This window comes from Parasteatoda tepidariorum, chromosome 10, assembly GCF_982258835.1.
Source record: "Parasteatoda tepidariorum strain Cologne lab strain chromosome 10, Ptep-v5.0, whole genome shotgun sequence".
Classification (NCBI taxonomy): domain Eukaryota; kingdom Metazoa; phylum Arthropoda; class Arachnida; order Araneae; family Theridiidae; genus Parasteatoda; species Parasteatoda tepidariorum.
The window spans coordinates 24,100,168-24,117,549 of record NC_141764.1 but is presented as its reverse complement, the minus strand read 5'-3'; the positions used below and the strand labels follow the sequence as shown (position 1 = coordinate 24,117,549).

The 17,382-nt window shown below is 31.4% G+C and overlaps 1 protein-coding gene across 1 annotated transcript in view; it reads right to left on the bottom strand.

Annotated features, from left to right (window-relative positions):
• The window catches only part of LOC107443382 (choline/ethanolamine kinase), a 28,723-nt gene extending 11,742 nt beyond the window's left edge, over positions 1–16,981 (bottom strand). The window contains exons 1-4 of the mRNA XM_043043225.3: positions 16,725–16,981; positions 4,567–4,792; positions 3,873–4,000; positions 900–992 (exon numbers count right to left, since the gene is read on the bottom strand). Coding sequence (XP_042899159.1) covers positions 900–992; positions 3,873–4,000; positions 4,567–4,792; positions 16,725–16,852 — 575 coding nt within the window. The 5' untranslated portion in view covers positions 16,853–16,981. The remainder of the gene's footprint in view (positions 1–899; positions 993–3,872; positions 4,001–4,566; positions 4,793–16,724) is intronic.
• Positions 16,982–17,382: the final 401 nt, after the last annotated feature.

Genomic DNA, 17,382 nt, shown 5'->3' with positions numbered 1-17,382 from the left:
AAAAGAAACAATAGTAAAGCGGGCAAAAAAGCTTCTGGAGAATACGATTCCTCAGCACAATGGGATTGTTGACGTCGTTTTACGGTGAACGAACAATGCAAAAATGTTAATTTTGTTCTTATTAGTAATACATATCTGGGAAGAACAATAATTTCAAAATTCTAAAAGGTTAATAAATTAATAGCTTAAAAATAAGAAATAGTGCGTGGAATCCCTCCGCGAGGAAGAAGTGAAACTTCGTAATGTGGAAATGAAAATTTGTCTTTCAATTTTGTCTTTCAAAATTCAAATTTGTCTTTAAGGAAGGTTAGTAATGTTTCAGCTTCAGGTAACGAGAAATTCACATTAAAATCTCCTGCAAGGATCACAGCCCGCTCACAATAATCAATTTCTTCACCAGTAACGTCTGCCAGAGCTTGTGAACCTGCAGTGGATAGGGGCAATAAAGGTGTTCCGTCATCAATAAACAGTTAGTTTGAATAATTGTTTTAAATCGTCTGCTGATGTAATAACTGCAACTCTAGCTGGTTGCTAGGCAACCAAACGACTTTTTCTTGTTATTAATGTTTTGTTTTGTTTATCATTGCGTTAAACGTTTAACACAACCTTGTTGGAAGTCGCATTAGAAGTTTCACTTCAATAATTTTGTACTCTATAAGTACTAAATGGAAGAGAACTTTGTACCTACACTTTGAGGTGCTGATATACTGCCAAAAAGAAGTGAAACAGAAAACACTGTAAGTATCGAAAGTCATAGTTTATTTTTCCCCTCCCCTTTCGGACTTAGAGCGTTTTCAGTTTTTAGTCCTTAATTTATGATCTGTTAAATGAACATGCAAAACACGATTTTTTTCAGAGTGATTAAGATTAGTCTTGGGACTTTTATTTACAGTACTTACGTTATCCAAGAAACTTCGTTTCGGAATATGTCTCCAAGGGAAAAACCTTCCTTTGTCACTCGACGCGTATCTTTTTCTACTTCCTTTAACCACCTAAAAATAAAGAACGTTCAAAGAGCTTAGTAGATTTAAATGTCAGTAGATTTAAATGACTTTTAAAAATGTCAGGTCTTAAGTGTATTTTAAAAAAAAAATTATTTTAGCTTTATTTAAGTATTCAACATTGATTTATTTTGTCATCTCATTTCATTTTGGAAATCGTAGTGGATAAAGGCTGAGTGTTTGCAGTCTTCGAGTCCTTTTAAAGGGGAAGAAGGTTCCAAATACCTTTTTAGAGGTTAACGCCCCTCAATTTCTTGACCAATGACATGATATATTTGGGGTTTATATATCATGACATTGGCCCATATTAGAGGGACCGGAAAGTAATGTCGTCAAAAGTATGTATATATACACCGAAGAGCCATTACATTATGACCACCCTCCATCTATAACAATGGGCTCGCCCAGGTTTTCATGGTTTCTCGCCCAGGAACAATGTTTTCATGGGGCAAATTAGGACCCATAATCCTCCCTGACGTCTGTAAGCTACTTGAACATAGTTGCAGATCAGGTTCACGCATTCATGGCAACAGTTTTTCCTGCAGGGGATGGTGTTTACCAACAGGATATTGCACCATGTCATAAGGGTCGAATAGTCATGGATTGGTTCGAGGAACATTCCAGTGATTTTCAAGTCATGTCTTGGCCCCCCAAATTCACCTGACCTTAATTCAATGGAGCATTTGTGATCCTACTTGGAAAACCAAATTCGTGCTGCCACGCTACCCCCTCGCAATGGGAGGGAATTGCAGGACCAGTTGGTGAGCGCTTGGTACCAGATACCTCAGACTACCTATCAGCACTTTGTGGAATCAATGCCACGGCGGGTGCTAGCAGTTTTGAGGGCTAAAGGTGCCTATGTTATTAGCAGAGTGGTCATAATATAATGGCTCTTCGGTGTATATATATATATATATATATATATATATATATATATATATATATATATATATATATATATATATATATATATATATATATATATATATATATATATATATATATATATATATATATATATATATATATATATATATATATATATATATATATATACGCATTACTTTTTGACTAAAAATATATATAATTTTTTGAGGTATTTCGATATTATCTTGTACCTTAGAGGTGTTTAAGTCATGTTTGTGGTACCGAAAATAAATTACAAACGGAAAAAAGTGTTTTTGGACGAAAATAAAGCAATAAAATTGTAACTTAAATCGATTACTTTGGTATTTATGAGCAATAATTGCATAGCATTTTGTAAGCCTAGTTAAATCTTTTTGCGCTTACGAATATTTCTATAAGAAAATAAATTTTTTTGTCTGCCGATTTTTTGTTATTTATCTAATAAATATAATCCAATTTAAATGATTAAATGAAGCAATTAATATGTTTATTGCACTATAATTATTGATATAATTATCCTATAATACGGATGAATAGGTGTTTTTTTTCCATCTATCAACACTTGACTAATTACTAATTTCATTACTTTGAGTTAAATGAATAAATTTCTAAAGCGACGATTATAACTCGCTGGATTAGGCAATTAACTAATTAGGCAATAAACTTCGTTGAATTCAGGCGTTTTTGATACTAAGAGATTTGGATATTTTTTCTTAAGAATTCTGTTATTTTTACTAATATATAATAATGTTTGCTTTTTATCAAGAAAAATTACAAATCATAAGCTATATTACTTTTCAATAAAAATTTAAATTAACAAAATATTTATTTTGAACAGGATATTTAAAATTCTTTCAACTTTTATTTAAATGTATAATCCTTAGATAATTTAAAAGCATTTTATTCCTGGTATGTGTTTAAGGAACTCGTGAATTTATTTTTTGTTTTAAATAGATAATCTGCGCAAAAGATGCAATTTTTATTTCTTTTATTTTTTTAAATTTTCATACTTGTTCAATAAATTTTTCTTTCATGCTGTATATGTATTTTAATCTATTTTCAAGAAAATAATTATTTTTATGTTTAAAACATATTCATTTACATTCATAATAATTATGCAAATGTAAATTTAAAAAAATTTGTTACTTCACTTTACTCTATTTTAGTAACTCTGATAGAATTATAAACTTTATTGTTACTGAATACGAGAAATTGCGGGAGATACTTCACATCATTCACATCAAGTAGAATGAAAAAGCATTCTTGGTGTTTCATTACACTAAAAATCAAGATTGTATTGTGTTTCTCTACACTGTTCTCGAGAAAAGTGCTTGCCAGCTATTTTGGTGTTGAGAGTTTTTAGAGTATTAATAGATATTATACACCGAAGAGCCTTTACATTATGACCACCCTGCTAATAACATGTAGGACCACCTTTAGCCCTCAAAACTGCTAGCACCCGCCGTGGCATTGATTCCACAAGGTGCTGATAGGTAGTCTGAGGTATCTGGTACCAAGCCCTCACCAACTGGTCCTGCAATTCCCTTACATTGCGAGGGGGTAGCGTGGCAGCATGAATTTGGTTTTCCAAGTAGGACCACAAATGCTCTATTGGATTAAGATCAGGTGAATTTGGGGGCCAAGACATGACTTGAAAGTCACTGGAATGTTCCTCGTACCAATCCACAACGATTCGATCCTTATGGCATGGTGCATTATCCTGTTGGTAAACGCCATCCCCCGCAGGAAAAACTGTTGCCATGACTGGATGAACCTGGTCTGCAACTATGTTCAAGTAACTTACAGACGTCAGGGATTGTTCTATGAGGATTATGGATCCTAATGTGCCCCATGAAAACATTGTTCCTAGGCGAGAAACCATGAAAACCTGGGCGAGCCCGTTGTTTTAGATGGTGGGTGGTCACAATGTAATGACTTTTCGTGTATATATGCGTTAAAACTTACTTTTTCATATGGTATGGAATTTGATCTGGTACTTTGCTGACCGGCACATTGAGAGCATGTATTTTTGCCATTGTTCTGGCTATGGTTGCAGACAACGGCCTGATGTCGTCTGTATGTAAACTTTTTGACTGTAAGATAAAGAAAGTTACAATGCGTTTATTTTACCATCTTTGAACAAATAAATAAATTAATTGAGCAAGATAATTTTCAAAAAGAATAGGTCGTTCTTATATCGTCAATTTTATTTAAGGTTACGTCATAGATTACATGCGTGTCTTCATATATCTCAATATCAGGTTTGCAGAGTATCTGGATACAGATTTAAATCTAATTGACAAAAAACACAATTTATTACAAACAACTAATTAACAGTAAATTAAAATTAAGAAAATTTATTAAAATTGAATGAATAAATATAAATATAGCGCTGATTTTTTTTTTGTTAGAAATTAATTTTTTTCGTATAAAATTGAAATGAATGCTTTTCTAAATCATTATTTTTACCATAGATTCAAAAAAAAATTAGATTATGTCAACACCAAAAATGGTGACTAAAGTGGTGCAGGGAAAGGCCATACAAAACTCTTACATGTAGGTGTTTCAATACAATGTTTTGGACTTAGAATAAAAATATGCAACAAAAATTTCAATAGTCGTAGCTATTCGAACGTTTTCGAACAATGGATTTACTTACAGGTATGAATTCCTCAAGTCGTCCGTTCGGGAACAGTCCCATGAGTCTGGGTCCAAGATTTTTTTCAGCAAGAATCACGAAAATGATAGCTTCTAGGACAATGATGTGTTCCGCGTCTTGCATTGGACCATAAAAGCGAAGGAGTACTTGTCTTGCTGTCTTCTTGTTTTGAAGTTTAACATTATTTCCCAGTGAACAGCGATAGAGGATACTTGATAGCCCACCACTGCAATTAAAAGAAAGACACATTTGTGAAGGATGTTCCGTGAATGCTTCGCTTATTATGCATTTTTGGAATCCTTATGAAGGATAAAAACAAGAAGTATACGGATTGAAAGGCACGTATTAATATTTAACAGAGGAAAAAGCAAAATATCGATCAAAATCTGACAGATTAGAGTATTACTGATGTGACGTTTTTACACTCCATTTTTAGCAATAATTTCAAAAACATATATGTTAAGGCGGAAATTACAGAACAAATAGCATATTTACTTTTTCTTAAAAACTTTGTTTATTTTTCCTGTATATTATAAACGCCGGCGTACTTTATTTAACGTATTAAAACGCCGGCGTACTTTAAGTACGTCCTTTTCTTTCATTTCAAATCGAAACTAATCAGAATTTGTAATTAATTTTTGTTGTGATATGAACGATTTTTGGATGCAATCAAGGACAAATCATAAAATTATTTTTTTTTTATATTCTTTAAAAACACGTTAAAGTTTACGCAATGTTACGAAAGTAAAGCTCATATTAAATAACATCTTAAATAACATCTTCAATGTACGCGTAATAAAACCATATAAGTTATCATTTATAATTCAGCATTTAATGTTTATTTAGTTAAAAGGCTATCTTGACGGGTTCAAATACGGCCACTTCCACAAATATTTCAACAGCTTTAATAAGTGTATTTAAGATTAGATAGGAAATTGTGAAAGTTTCCATAAAATAAAGTTTTTGTTGAAATATTTACAGATTGAAAAAAAAAAGTTTTCCGAAATTTTTTTTTCTGACAGGCACTGATAAAAAAGATAAGGTGAATGTTATTGCTCTTGGTGATAAAAATATTTTTATGTATGTTTTGTCACTGATATTGTTAGTGATAGGTTGATTTTATTTTAGTACCGTCGTTGAGCAGCCGATCCAATTTTGAGTTTACAACCACTAATGTTCAACACGGTACCCTAGTAATTTTGAACCCAATCCAGAAGATACGGGAGCTCCAGGATCAAGTATATTGGGAGAAATTTTGCCTTCGTGGGGGACTTTTCGAGGGAACTAATCCCCATTTGCGTCACATGGAGAGAAAAACCACGAAAACCATCAGTTAGCCTAACGAAAAGGGGACTCTAACCCATGATCCGCCAACTACTAAGGATATTTCACATCAGGACTGTGATCAGTGCAAGCCGGATTCGAAATTCGAATCAACCAGTCATCGCTGGGATTCGAACCCGGTTCCCCTCATTGAAAAGCGAATGCTCTATCCCTTGAGCCCCCACGGCTCAATGTAGGTTGATTAAAAACTAGAGAAATAAATTTAGGAAGAGAATATCATCATTATGGAACACTGCATTCAAGTTTATGCCCTTTCTTTTGAATCACACTGTCATAAAATTTAGTACGCATCTACACTGCATTTCTGAAAGGATATGTTCGCTAACTTTTATTTTACAGTAACATTCTAAAGTCACGGTTTTGAAAATATTTAAATCGCAATTAAAGCTTTCAGAAAAAAATATACTGTTTATTTGAATGCAAAACTTGCACATGCTGTAATTTGAGAAAAATAAAGAATTTCAAGAATTTTTAGGTGATAAGACGCACAAATTTTTTTTCCTTATAGAAACACTCCAAGCTTCATTAAACAATTAAACTAGTTTTAAAGATATTTCGTTTTGCTCGTTAATGATCTGGCTACTTTTGGTAGTAGCCGTAAACTCAAAAAAATTGGGTCGACAGTTCAACAACGGTTATAAAATAATTACAATATTATAATATTTCTCCAATTTATTTGGTTTTAAAACTTAGCTGCATAAACCTTGAGTTATAAACTTATATAATTGCAGTAAATACTCATCTTCCTATTGAAGTATTTTTTTTACGATTCTCTACAGCTAAAAATTCTTTTCTTATCAGTTCATTTTTTTATTTATTTATTTTTATGGAAATCTTAAATTGTTACTTGACATTGAAAAGCGCCCATATTTATCATCATAAAGATACATTGTGTTAAATTAAGAAGTGAAACATTATCAGTATTTATTCATGCTGTTGCTGTAGTTGTTCATACATTTCGGGTTCAAAGTTATGTTTCAGTTTGTTCAATTATTTGTTTATTATTTTGTAGTATCATTTTTAGATATGTAAACAATTAGAGTGAGAAAATGTTTAACTTTTAGTTTATTTTAAAACCGGTGATGACTAAAGTTTTTCTATGTTTCTAAAAGGGAACATCGGAGCAATCAGAATAACGGAAAAAAATATCTCTTCTATGAGAAAACGTTCATTATTTTGTGGAATGTGTCGAAAAAAAATTGAAAAAAAAAAAAGCGGAAAGTAAGCGAACTTCTAAATAAGTAAACGTTCTTAAAAAGAAACGGTAAAATATAAGTAAGTACGTAAAATTCGATAAAACTTTTACAGGTCTTAAAGGAAAGTAAACAAAGTCAATATGTGGCTATGTATCAGTTGAATAGCATTAGAAAAGAAACGGAATGTTGTCTGATTTTAAAAGAATTTTTCTAAAACCGTTAAGTTAGATAGGTGGATGTTCCAGTATTAGGAAATAGTAATATAGAAGAAGGAAGTAAGATCTAGAAGACTTGATCCTTTATATGGGCACTTTTTTTCTTGAAAATCGCCCCTCCCCCAAATTACACCTCAAAATTAAAATATATTTAATATTGAAATTATTTTTTATTATTGAGATTATATTAATTACCCTAAAATTAATTTGGTTTTTATATAATTTTTTCGATTAAAAGGTGGATTTTACCTTCTGCGAAGTTTTAGCCATAAACTCAAATATCTGTTCTTATAAATAATCAAATTCATAAATTCTGTCTTTGTGACTACAAATAATGAATGAAGAAATGTTAAAATAAATGAAAGCATAATACACTTGAGAAAATAACTTCCCAATGCTGGACTCACTTCTTGCCTCCACGCGGGCCTTTACTGTTATTAATAGTCATGTAAATTTTTAAAAAAAATTTTCTTAAGTTATTGGCAAATGGTGGCACGAATCATACGTGGAAAAAGAGTTTCCCAACGATATGACTAAACTTTTACAAACTCTAATCACGCTACTGACATCAAAAACCGCAAATTTCGGATTCAAATAATTTAAAACAAATTTAAGTGGCCTTAAGGCTACAGTGGACCTTTATATTGCCAAAAATTGATAAAAATTTCGGGGTTTTTTTTGGACATATTTAGACACTTGTTTCATTGCTTTTTCAACTGAATTTTTTTTTTTTAAATTTCGTCATTTTTTGAGAAGTTATAGGGTAGTTTCGTTTTCACATTATGAAGCCATGCCCCTTTTCTTACACAAAAAGCTGTTTTTCTCAAAATTGAAATTTTGTTATGTTTCACGTATTCAAAATGTTCCAGTCGACTTTGACCTATTGAGATGAAATTTTTTTCTAGTTATTTATATGTATATTAGATTCAGTTTATGCATTTGTTTCTGTTTTATAACAAGTAATAAAGGAGTTATCGGGTTTCATGTACCTAACGACCTTTATTTTGAAACAAAAATCTACATAAAATTTGATTTTGGTCATAAATTTAAAATAAGTTTAGGAAAATTCCTATATAATGCATAAAGCTTTTAACATTTATCTCTAAAAAAAGAATATTAAAAAAAAAAAAAAATTTAATTTAAGCCGCTGGGAGCATTTTAAAATTGATGAAATTTTTTTTTAAAAATTTTAAATTTCTCAAAAATGGTCCAAATATTTTTTACAAAAATTTTTGCAAGGGCATATCTTGATAGAATACATAAGTCATAAAAAAGTTTTAGTGTAGCATAAAAACTAAAAAAATTTTTTTTGAACGTCCACTGTAGCCTTAAGGCGGTTCACAGCAGTGTTGCCAGATTGGGCTACAAGTAGCGGATTGGACTACTTTTAAAAGTCCCCGCTACTGAAAATTGAATTTTGGCTACTCGCTACTTTTTGGGCTACTTATTATTTTTCGAACGCTACAAATCTTAAATATGCGCTACTTTTTTTCCTTACAGAAATGTATATATATTTATTAATTTTTCCCCTTCTCATTATAAAATGATTCTGAAAGTTTGCAGTTTCTTTACCATTTTTAAAAAGGACATTTTTGTTGTTGAAAACGCTCTCGCTTCAGTTTTGGATTCTTGATTTGTTTTACTGATGGAGTCTATAATCTTTCCATGTTTATGTTTCAAATCGTAGACTAGGGAAATCGCAAAGATATGGAAAAATGCACGGAGAGTATGATGGGGAATTTTTTTTAACTCCAACCGTTATTAATCATTTATCTTCTGTCTGGAAAAATAAATCACGTTACTGGCTTTGAAACTCAGAAAAATTAAATCCAAAGTCATTAAACCTGCTGAATGAAAATAGTTGTTGTGAATGACAATGAGTTTCCAAAAAATATCGTACTGTTAAATGCTTTTTAGTGAATTCATTTTACTTTTATAAATCATCATCTATTCACAGTTGCACGAAAAATAGGAAAATTTTTATATCCCTCTAGAGCATAGATTTGCCCTTGTAAATGATGAAATTATTTTTTTAAGGGAAGCTATAATATGTATTGCTATGGTTACAGTTATTATTTTTCACCTCATTTTGCCAAATATGCAATAAATAAATGAAACAAATAAAAATGAAGTTTTGGATAGTTATCATATTAAAATAAAATTCGCATTACCAAACGCAAATGGTAATCAGAATTGGCATCAAGGAGAACGACATGAAGAAATATTTCATAGAAGGCCAAGGCCCACCCAATGATGACGATGAAACGCAAAAGATGGATTTTGTTTTTAAAACAAAAATATATACTATGAAATTTCAAAAAATGATTACCTATAACAATGAAATTATGAATAAAAATGACTAAGTTAACTGAAACATAATGCACTTAGGGATCAGGACAATTGAATAACGACAATTTTTTTAATTCGAAAACAGTCAACATTTTAAGCCTTTCGAAATAGTAATTGCAAAATAACTAAGAAAGATAATTACTTTGAATGATAAACACGGTAATGTATAAGCTGTGTGTTATAAAAGGAGTTTAAAAAATTATTAAAGCTACTACAGTGAAACTAGCGTAAACTGATCTCAAGAGGAACTACAATTTGATGATTTTATGGGTCATTCTCACGAAAACTGTCATTTTTCAGTTCATAAAATCCCAAAAAAGTAAAGTGAATAAAAAGCTCTGAAACTTTTTATATTAATAGAAATATGTAATGGCATTATAAAGAAAGTATATATCCTATAAATTATACTTAATATTTAAATTAATTAATTTTTAAATAATTACTTTATAAGTAATTAATTTATAATAATTAATTAATTAATTTAATAAATTAATTAATTAATTTAATAAATTAATTAACTTAATAAATTAATTTATTAATTTTTTAATTTATTTTTCAAATTAATTAATAAGTAAATTAATTATTTTCACTATTTAAAAAGTGAGGGAATGACACTAATAGTGAGGGAATGATATTTTATTTTAATACATGTTTTTATCTAAGTTACATCTACCTAAAGTTTGAAAATCATAACATACTAAATATATCTAATATTTATAATTTAGTCTTATATATTTAATAGTTTTTACAGGTTTGGGAAATAAAACTGGCTGGCACGATAGAACAAAAAAAAAATTAATAATATACTCATCTTGAATCATTCCTTCACTTCAGCGTCATTCCCTCACTTTATACACTAGTGAGGGAATGACGAATTCAATAAAATTTAAAAATAATAGTTAGGCCTAATTAATTTCTGAAGTCAATCACATACAATTATATTCATACAAGAAAGCAACATATAATTATCCATTGTCTCGATGAAGGTATATTTACTCTTAATATCGGTATATTTTAATTACCCAAAATAAATAAAAAATAAAAATCGATAATTTTATTTTTATTCTTTAGTTAGCTTTCATTCTGAAGGACACTTTCCCTGAATTTTTTTTTTTTCGTAAGTTGTAAAACAAACATAAAATATGCTGGGGACATGAAAATGACTGTTTTTGTGAGAATGACCCTTATAAGAGAAGTCAGCTTATAAAAATGATAATAAATTGTTTTTACCAGTTTTGCATTTAATCATCAAAATCTTAGATAGGTGATTAACCTATAGAGGTGGTCAACTTAACAGGTTTCACTGTGCAAGTAAAGTAAGCACAGCAACTAAGCGAGCTGCGAGAAAAGAAAATATTTACGAGCATTTAGTGCAAATCTATCTTTTTATCATTGTTAATTTTTTATTTTTACAACTGATGTTACGGCTACTATAAATGAAATTTTTTTTTTTTAAAATATTTGTTGCTTCGTAGACGCTTTAAAATACTGTTTCATACGTGGCCCAAATCAAAATATTCATTTGTTCACTAAATTACTATCAAAACTATCTAAACAATTATTGATGCTATTACAAAGAAAAGCAAAGTCATATTTCTCATCTGCGAGCTGAATGTTTGTACTTTGTATTGTCTCGAACTTCAGAGCAGAAATGATTAAATAAATTATTTTGCTTATCAAAAAAAGATTTTTTGCCTTTTATTTTCAAATGCACATAGATGTAGGCCCATGAAGTTGAACTTTTCTGAATTTCTTGTTGGACATTGGGTCCTTGTTTGGTCTTATTTTTAATTTCCTCGAAACGGGAGTTAATTTCATTAAAAAAAAAATAGCCAGTGAGAACATTTCTATGTGCGAGTAATTAAGGTTCTTGAGGTTGGGGAACGAAGCGAGGTGAGGTCGAAACCTCTTAGTAGAAAAATATTTTCTCATACCATTATTCTCATGCAGCTCAAAGACCGCACCAACATTAAAATATCGACTGATTTTTACACATAAAAAAGCTTGAAAAAACGAGCTATCCAATGTTATTATAATTTTAGTGTTTTCAGGCAAACTGTGCTGTTTTACAGAAATATAGCCGAATAAATTAGAGCACTCAAAACATGGCAAACTTTACCATTTTATTTATGCTGTGATATTAATTTTGTTAATATATATATATATATATATATATATATATATATATATATATATATATATATATATATATATATATATATATATATATATATATATATATATATATATATATATATATATATATATTCATTTATGATTTATTTTTGGGCTACAAAATGTTCGAATCCGCTACTTTTGGAGTTCCCATTCGCTACTTTTTAATCTTAAGTTCTGGCAACACTGGTTCACAGTGATAAACAACCTGGTTTTTGCAGGTTTGTCTTTCTTTTGCTCTCTTCTCAGTCTTAATATTGATTAGTCAGTATTTAAAACGCAATTTTGAATATTAATTTATGATTATTAATGAACTATTTCATTTTTACAAGGTAGGCAGTTAGGAACTTTATTTACGTCGCACTAGAGCTGCTCAATAGGCTATTAGTGACAATCTGGGAAACATCCCTCGGGATGATCCGAAGACATGCATCCTCCACATTGACATTTGATCCTCCACAGAGGGGATGGCTCCCCTGCTTTGGACGACCAGCGTACGAGCTCAAACACTTTACGGTAGAGCAGATTAACGAGGATCGATACCGAGCACCCACATTCCCTAAGCAGGCAACTCAAAGTGGTCACCCACCCACTTACTGACCGCGGCCAGTGATGCTTGACTTCGGTATTCTACTGGGAACAGTGCCTTTGCTATCAGTTCACTGTGGGACCATTTTTGCAAGGAGTTTTAAAATATAACTAGGAGGCTCCGCCCCCTGCTCGTTAACGCTCGCCAACCCCCGAGAATTGCTACGCAATCCTATGTGGTTCACGCCGTGAACCATGGCTCGCTGCGCTCGCTCGCCATTGAACACAATGTTCTAGCACAAAGACATAATATATTATCATCAAAGACATAGTATTTTATCATCAAAGACATAGTATTTTATCATCAAAGACATAGTATTGTACTTATGTAGAAGAATTCTACCAATGTTCTTATTGGCTTTTATAAAAGTATATTAGCTATTTAGATTGTACATGGTGAAAAATTTAAAACATTAGCTAAATAAGAAACATATTAGCAAAATAAATTATCAAATATTGCTTCACTAATATTCTGCATTTTAAAGCGTGAAAATTCAATGCGTAAATAAACGCGAAATATAAAAAAAATTCAATGCATTCAATACAAACACTTAAACGTTTTTTAGACGTTTAGGTAGCTCCCAGTAGAAAAATATCAATTCAACAGCGGCCTTTTAAAGCATTCTCACTTCAATTAATTAATTAATTCCTAATTGAGTTTAAATTAAATATTGTCATGTTTTTAGTGCATGAATCTGAATTGAACAACCTGATAATGCTCACTCTGGTTATTGTTATCTGGTTGCTCACTACGTGCTCTTGCGCGCCGAATCCAATCAATTAAAAATTAAAACTGTTGCCAGCGCGAGAAAAGAAATATCATCGGTTTTATTGATACATACATACATACATACGTACGTATTAGCGTTTTATATAATATAGATAGATAGATACTTTTGGGGGAGGGGGCAGTTTTCGAATGTGATTTTGAGTCACTTATTGCACTTTTGAATGGTCTCTCAATGGACTGACTAAGTGATGAATGCTGGAGTAGCTAAACTTTTTTTATTGTTGATAATTTTTTTTAAAAATCTTTTCTCTTTAGAGATTTACATGAAATATTTTTCGCTACATTCATTAGTACCGTAGGGGACATATTGTAACGACACTGTTCTCAGTAGAACGTAGAAGTCGAGCATCACTGACTGCCGTCAGTGGGCGGGAGGGTGATCACTTTGATCAGGCTACGAAGAAACCGATGGTGTGCGGTATTGATCTCATTTAACTGTTTTACTGTAGAATGCTATACCTCGCGCTCAGGTCGTTGGGCTACGTAATCGGGGAGCCATGCTCTCTACAGAGGATCAAAATTGTGATGGCATGTCTTCGGACCATCCTGAGGGATGTTTCCCAGACCGTCGCCAATAGCCCATGTGCAGCTGTAGCGTGACGTAAATAAACAATAACAACACCTTGTGAGAGGGTGTTAAGTGATGGATGGAAATTAAAATATACGTAAATTATGTTTAAGAAGGCATTGAGGGTAGATATTTTAAAAAATATTAACCATTAAAAACAAATAGATATTGTTTTCAAAGTGTCTTCAAGATTTGATTAAAAAGAAATAACCATTGGTTTATGTACCTTGGGTATTGTACTTAAACTAAATAATTAAATATCCTTAGTGTTATTTATACAGCTTTCAGTCCCGCAGTGGACTGATCGTTAAGACACGGTTCCCAGCAGATCACCGAAGTCAAGCATCACTGGCTACGGTCAGTGTGCGGGTGCCCCTTGGATCAGTCTGCGTAGGGACCGAGGGTGTGCGGTATTGGTCCTAGTTAAACTGTTCTACCGTAAAGAGCTCGACTTCGCGTGCAGGTCGTCGGACTACCGAAGCGGGGGTGCCATCCCCTCTGCAGAGGATCAAAATTGTGATGGTATGTTTTCGGATCACCTTCAGGGATGTTTCCCAGACCATCGCCAATAGCCCATTGTGCAGCTCCTGCGCGACGTAACTGAACAACAACAGCAATATACAGTTTTCATGATCATGTAGAGAGCATTCAAATACTATAACTAACTTTAGTAGCCTCTAGCGGTTCATGTTTGAACTAGAAAACTCTTAAAGTAAATATTAATCTAAAGTCTTAATTTTGTTTTAAATTGACGTTTTAGAGTTATTTACTTTTAGTATAGATTGCTAACTGAGTGTAAACAATTCTAAAACAGATTCTAAAACTGGAACGGAATCATAAAAATTTTCGTTTTAATCCTTCACGTGTGTTATATTTACGAACCGATTTGATATTCTATTAAATTTATCATTGATATTTGAATTTAAATTTGCACGGAAATTTACCACATATAAGGGTTTTCTGTATTTTATAATCTTTCGTATTGATTTGACTAAAAATAAATCGATTTAAGGAAATTAATATTACCACATAAATATAAACTTTATGTAATATAAGGAGCCTGTCCAGGCGGTATCACCAGTCGAATGCTGTGCAAAACATAGTAGCGGGTTCGAATCCCTCTGTTACCCTGGATGTATCTACTCGCTGTCCTTCTCTGTATTGTGTTATCTGTTCTTCTGCTTGACAAATGTTTATAAGCCTTAATTGAGTGGCCAATAATCCGACGTGGGTTGTTATGTTTTGAGCTCTATCTTCAGTTTTTATGTTTTCAACTTGAATTTACAAACTGAATGGCAGAAGTAGTAGTAGTAGTAGATCATTTACGCCACACTAGAGCTGCACAATGGGCTATTGGCGATGGTCTGGGAAACATCCCTGAGGATGATCCGAAGACATGCCATCACAATTCTGAACCTCTGCAGAGGGGATGGCACCCCCGCTTCGGTAGCCCGACGACCTGCACGCGAAGTCGAGCACTTTACGGTTGCACTGTTTAACGAGGACCCATACCGCACACCCTCGGTCCCTACGCAAACTGATCCAAGTGGTCACCCACCCGCACACTGACCGCAGCCAGTGATGCTTGACTTCGGTGATCTGCTGAGAACCGTGTCTTAATGATCAGTCCACTGCTGGACGAATGGCGGAAGTAATACAATAAATAATACAACTTACTTAAAAATAATTGATGGCACATTTTTAAAGCATAGATGTAAAAATAAATAAGAATTATAATCTCGAAGTATAGTTACGAATTTTAACCACCAGTGCTTATCTTTATACGGTTTAACCAAAAATTTATGAATTACACAAAATTTTAAAAAAAAAAATAATGCTTGTTTCTTCGACGCAGAGACAATCAGGTACAATTTTTTTTCTATAAATATGAATAAAACTGTTTTTTTTTTAAATTCACGTTTGCTACACAGATAATTTAAACATAAATGCTTATTTACAAAATGTATTTTGTATTAAATGTTATGGTGGCAAAATAGTAGAATTGTTCTACCTATTTATTTCTTTTTAACATTTAATAACAATCCACAGATTAATTTGTATTGAGTATACAATACAAGTGAGTGAGTAGCAATTTAGGGTTAAAAATTAAATTCAAACTTATTAAAGGAGTTTGCAAACACTCGTGTTCTGGTACAGCAGTTCCAATTTTTTTCGGCTATGGAACCCTAAATAATCAACCTTCTTTTAGCGGAACCCCGACTTTATAAATCAAGTTTAAGGTAATTTTGAACATTATAACATATAAAAGATTTTATTTAAAATATTTAGTTAGAGAAATGAAGATTTTTCACTGTTTTATAATTAATTATCTTAAATTAGGTCTTATGCCCGAAATTTAAATCTGCAGTCCTTGCGCTATATTTAGTATAGTTATGAATTTGTTTCTGGTGTATATACGTAATCAGAAAAGAATTAAAATATTTCGAATTATGGTCAACTTTGAGATGAAAACCTTAAAAAAAATGCTATAAACGTGTTTGTTTGGGAAAATGTGTGAAAAAATGTTTATTATGGATACCTTATTGAATAAATTTATTAAAGAGTTTAGTTATTTCGATTTGAAAAGCTCTATAGGAAATATTAAGGGAATATTTTATAAATGCTTGTATTTTACGTCATATGTTCAATATATTGTTATTAAAATTTTTTATTTTGTCCTTCAAAAAATATCATTTATATTTCATTGGCATTTTTCTTGAAATACTTTCATAAAGGTAACTGTAAGATTAAATAAATTATGAATTACAGGTTGGGTCTATACATATTCAAAGTTTTTAAAACTCATCACTGGTTATAAAAAATGCTTATTCACGGAGTCTTAGAGTGTCAAGGAACACCGTTTGGGAAGCACTGTTATATTAAATGTTTTTAAATTTGAGCAATTAAACGAATGACAGCAATAACTTCCTTACCCCATTTCTGCAAACTTAAAATCGGACAGTCCAATTTCATTCCAAGGTGAACCGAGAAATTCTCGACACAATTTAAAAGCTTCTTCTCTGATATCATTTTCATTCATTTGAGTTTCAGCCATTGCCATGATTGCTTACTTCAACGAAGTTGTAAAAGTTTCTGAATATGATTTCTCAAGAACTGAAAAACAGAATCTTGTCTACACGCGCCGATCCAACTGATTATCCAATACTTAAACTTCTCTACAAATAAAGATTAAGATAAGTAATATTTACCGAGCAAATAGAGTAGAGTTATCGAGGGAATCAGTAAATCTTAAATTTGTTTGTGAGAAAAATGATATCAATAGAAATCTGTCATTTAAAACTGAAATTTAGGTTAAAGTTTAAGGCTCTTTTTTTTCTAATTTTCTGTTTTCCGTAAATATTGTCTTTTAAACGAACTTTTTTTTAATAAAACAAACAAACAAACAAACAAACAAAACGTTTTACTTTTGTTGAATACCATAACATTAAAGAGTCATAATTTATAAAAAAAATAATTAAAAGTAATAAAAAAATGGAGAAAATGGAGAATTTATTAGTTATTTTTGAAATATTAATAAAATTCTTTATGATATATAATTACTGATTATCTTTATATATATTTCTCACCATG